At 31.8% G+C, this 4,752-nt stretch overlaps 1 protein-coding gene across 1 annotated transcript; it reads right to left on the bottom strand.

Moving 5' to 3' along the window:
- Positions 1 to 1,244: 1,244 nt before the first annotated feature.
- On the bottom strand, positions 1,245 to 2,529 carry LOC105793876 (ethylene-responsive transcription factor ERF021). The gene has a single exon (XM_012622751.2). It carries the CDS (start codon positions 2,312 to 2,314, stop codon positions 1,778 to 1,780), a length of 537 nt encoding a protein of 178 aa, XP_012478205.1. The 5' UTR covers positions 2,315 to 2,529; the 3' UTR covers positions 1,245 to 1,777.
- Positions 2,530 to 4,752: the final 2,223 nt, after the last annotated feature.

Below are 4,752 nucleotides of genomic sequence, written 5' to 3'. Positions count from 1 at the left end.
CTAGATTATAAATAAATTTTGAGTAATAAATAAATTAGAAATTAACTAAGTTTTCAAAAGTAGTCACCGCTACAAGGAATACATTTTACTTAAATCAATTTTGTTAAACTCGTGAGTATTTTTTAAAATAGGCTAAGTTTTCTTCTAGTATAAGAAAATGTTTAAATATGACTATTTTTAAAACTCTGATAGCTTACTGGACCATTTCGATGGCCAATGTAATCTCCCAAATTTGTGTCTAACGTCTAGGCCGGATTGGGGAGGTTACAATATAATTTAATGATATTGCTCATTGACACAATTACATAAATATATAAGTTTAATAATGTTTTAAAACAAAATAATATTTTATAGTAAAAGTATATATTTTTAAAAATATTAGGCGTATTTATACTTAAAAGTATTTTATAAATATATAATATTGTAGTTAATATTTTTACTAGGTATACATTAGTGGGTGTGAAATTCTTTTAAATGTATATATATATTTAAAATATTTATTTATTAAGTGCAAATGCATCATTTTGTTGTTAGAGAAATATTAAATAAAATGATGTAGATATGTACAATAAATAATATTTAAATAACAATGTAAATTAAAATAGTGAATTAACTTTTTAGAAATTTTTAAACATAGTTTTTAATGAAATAACTGTTTTTAGGAAATTAAAAGCTACGAAATTTTTGGACAATGACCATTATTGCAATATGGTATAAATATATTAATTATAAATGAAACGCTAATTAAAGAAATTAAACATTTAATACCATATGTAACTCAAAAACTATTCCAACAAAACAAATGTAACATTTTAAATAAAAACTTTGCTATAGATTATATATGGGAGAGTATTTGATGCACTGTCATTGCATTAGTCCCATATATCATTGGTGAATAATAATATGACACTTTATCATTAAAAACAATAGTGGATTTATAAATAAATATTGATAATTTTAATTAAATATAATTAATTATAAATAAATGCTAAAGCCCTAACCCAAGATCTTAGACCCTAAACTTTTAAACTCAAGACCCTAAATTTAAGAGTTATTAATATTTATTTATGATGGTTATGATTAATATTTAATTATGTTTAAATAAAAGTATTAGTATTTATTTACAAGTCTTCTATATTTTTTTAATTAATGATGATGTATTATGTTATTATTAAATAATACATAAAATTTACACACCAATAATACATCAAATATTAAGATTAACAAAACACCCACACCCCGGTATAAAAAGAAAAGATGTGGCCATTTCCTACAAATAAAAAGTCGAAGAAAGTAAAAGTCCCCACCGCAAATAGAAAATACAAATATCACAAAATATATTGTGATCATAATCCAAAGATCTTAAAAATATTAAACACAATCATATATATATATATATACTATCATTTAAATAAGCAGCCAATACGTGAGATGATAGTCCTTCGATAGATTGAAGAAGATAAATTATAGGCACTAGAGGATGAAAGATCCATCCAATCGTGTTCGCAATTAAATAGGACCCCGCCGCTAAGAACAAGTGGCTATTCCATCAAATAAAACCAATTTATCCTCTCAACTCTCACCTGTCTGCTCTAATTCTGATGTACTAATCATACCACCACTCTTTTTTTTCCATACACGCTGAACCCACTTTTGCAAAATGTGTAGTAAGTATCAATGTTGGTGTAAAAAAAGAAGCAATTATTCTTGCTGTATAACTATATATATATATATGTATGTGTGTATACGTATTTGGTAGTAGTATACTATTACCTACCTAAGTATCCCAAAGAGAATCAACTTGCATATCTTCCCACTCATTCTCCTTATTCTCATTGCAAAACATCATTGCTTCATCCATCATCAATGCCTCCGACATTTGCATCCACATCTTCGGAGAGTCCATAGGGGACTCATTGATAGCCTGAATTTGGCTCTGTGACAGCCTCACCGTGACCGGACCGGTGCTACTGCTGGAGCCTCCAGTGTCGGGTACAACCGCATTAGTCCTGACCCACGAGGCTGCCTCGTGGGCTGCCTTTCGGATATCTTCAGCATTGGAACTGGCTGGCTTGGGAAGACAGCTCACCAAGTCAGGGAAGTTAAGACGTGCCTCGCCACCCCGAAATTGTAACGCCGCGACATCATAAGCTGAGGCAGCCATTTCAGGTGTCTCAAAGCTTCCTAACCAGATTCTTGTCTTTTTTCCAGGCTCACGAATTTCAGACACCCATTTACCCCATTTCCTCTTACGAACGCCTCTATAGCTTGAAGGTAAGCCGGCCCGAGCACTGCTGCTATTCTTTCCTTCCATAAATGCAATATTGATTGTTTCGAGTGTAATACAGCTGAGGGTATTTATACAAGTGCTGGGATTACTATTAACGAACTACAACACTGAAAATCTTGGAGGAAGTAAGCTTCCAAGCAGCTGCACAACTGAAAAGGATTTCCAACAGATATGTGCATGTTAAGATCAATGTATGAGATCCAAAGGAATTTAAAAATCTCTTCTGTAAACAAAACCAATCAACGGATGACAAGCATGTAAACTTGTTTTCTTCTTTTCTGAATGCTTATATTTGGTGGTAAAAGGAAAAAACAAAATATCCTAGGTGACCAACAGAGTTTCCTGTTGAAGACGCGGTTTGATACAAGGTCAATGTGGGAAATTAGGGCTTTGGATTGCATTGGACCCACTCATCCATTCAAGAAAAAAATGAAGGCTTGAATGAATAGATTTTTTCCTGCAATTAATTTGATCAATCTAACGAATTCTCTTTGATTCCTACGCGACTTGTTTAGGTAACCGTCTCTCACTTCCTCATGGAATACCGGCAGCTCTAGTAATTTAATTTCCATATCTGTCTACAGTTTTTATATTATTTCTCATAATTGTATTTAAATCTATTTTATTTTGGAATAAAAATCAAATTTATACATAAATTTTGTTTCACTTTGGTATATAAACTTTGATTTGATGCAGTTATATAAATGAAACTTGAATTGTAAATTTGATTTTAATTCAATTGTATATATTTAAAAAAACAATTACATACATTTACTTTTTTATTGGATTAATATAATTATTTGTGTATGCAATATATCATTGTAAAATGGTGTTAATTCAATAATATTGTTAGTGATTTGTGAAAATTGAATCAAATCAAAATTTCATGCATAAAAGCGCACAAAATCAAAGTTCGTCCACTACACCAAAACAGACCTTTAGCGGCACCTTTTGTGGCGTTTGGATTACAAATGCCCCTAAAAATCAAGCATTAGCGGCGCAAACCATAAAACGCTGCTGAAGATGTATCAATAGCGGCGATTCTAATAAAACGCCGGTAAAAGTCGGACATACAGTGGCGTTTTCTGAACAAACGCCGTAAAAGAACATCTTTAGCGGCGTTTACTACCAAGCGCCGCAAAAGCTCTTAACCAAAACGCAACGCTTTGGTCTTGATGTATATTAGCCTTAGTGGCGTTTATATTAAAACGCCGCTAAAGTATAGTATTAGTAGCGAGTACTGAAAAGCGCCGCAATATTTCTTAACCAAAACGCATAGTTTGGTCTTGAGGTACATTAGGATTAGTGGCGCTTATTTGAAAACGCCGGTAAAGCATAGTATTAGCGGCGCTTATTGTAAAGCGCCGCAAAATATTAACCAAAACGCAGCGCATTGGTCTTGATGTATACTAGCAGTTGTGGCGCTTATGGTAAAACGCCGCTAAAACATATTATTAGCGGCGCTTATTGTAAAGCGCCGCAAAATATTAACCAAAACGCAGCGCTTTGGTCTTGATGTATATTAGCCTTAGTGGCGCTTATATTAAAATGCTGCTAAAGTATAGTATTAGCGGCGAGTACTGAAAAGCGCCGCAATATTTCTTAACCAAAACGCAGAGTTTGGTCTTGAGGTACATTAGGATTAGTGGTGCTTATTTGAAAACGCCGCTAAAGCATAGTATTAGCGGCGCTTATTGTAAAGCGCCGCAAAATATTAACCAAAACGCAGCGCATTGGTCTTGATGTATACTTGCAGTTGTGGCGCTTATGGTAAAACGCTGCTAAAACATATTATTAGCGGCGCGTTGTGGGAAGCACCGCTAGATTATTATATATGTAGTTTATTATATAATGTAGGTTATTATATAATGTAGGAAATAGGATATTATATAATGTTTATTATTTTTGAATTATAGTTTAGGGTTTAGGGTTTACGATGTAGGTTTAGTGTTTTTGGTTTAGGGTTGAGAGTTTGGTGATTAAGGTTCAGTGATTATTATAAGTTAAAAAGTTTAATATTGTATATAGTTTAGGGTTTTAGGTTTAATCATTATATAATGTTTATTATTTTGTGAATATTAGAGTTTTGAGTTTAGGGTTTATGATGTAGGTTTTGGTGTTTTGGGTTTAGGGTTTAGAAGTTTAGAGTTTACAGTTTAGGGTTTAGGCTACTTTAGTCATGTTAAGAGGTTAATTAGTGTTTTAGGGCTTGATGCTTGTGGTTAACAGTTTGCAGTTTATAATTTAAGGTTAAAATATATGTTTTGTACTACACACTAACATTAGCAACAAGAATTCCTGAAAATATGGTTTAGGATTAATTATGGTTAATTTAGGGTTTAAGGTTTAATTTAAGTTTTTATATTTTCTAAATCTAAAAAGATATATATAAATTATCAATTTAAAAATATAAATATATACCAAAATTGGTTAAATCCCAAAAGCGTACATGAATAATGATT

Source organism: Gossypium raimondii, chromosome 3 (genome assembly GCF_025698545.1).
Source record: "Gossypium raimondii isolate GPD5lz chromosome 3, ASM2569854v1, whole genome shotgun sequence".
In the NCBI taxonomy this organism is placed as follows: domain Eukaryota; kingdom Viridiplantae; phylum Streptophyta; class Magnoliopsida; order Malvales; family Malvaceae; genus Gossypium; species Gossypium raimondii.
This window is presented reverse-complemented; position numbering and strand designations above follow the sequence as displayed.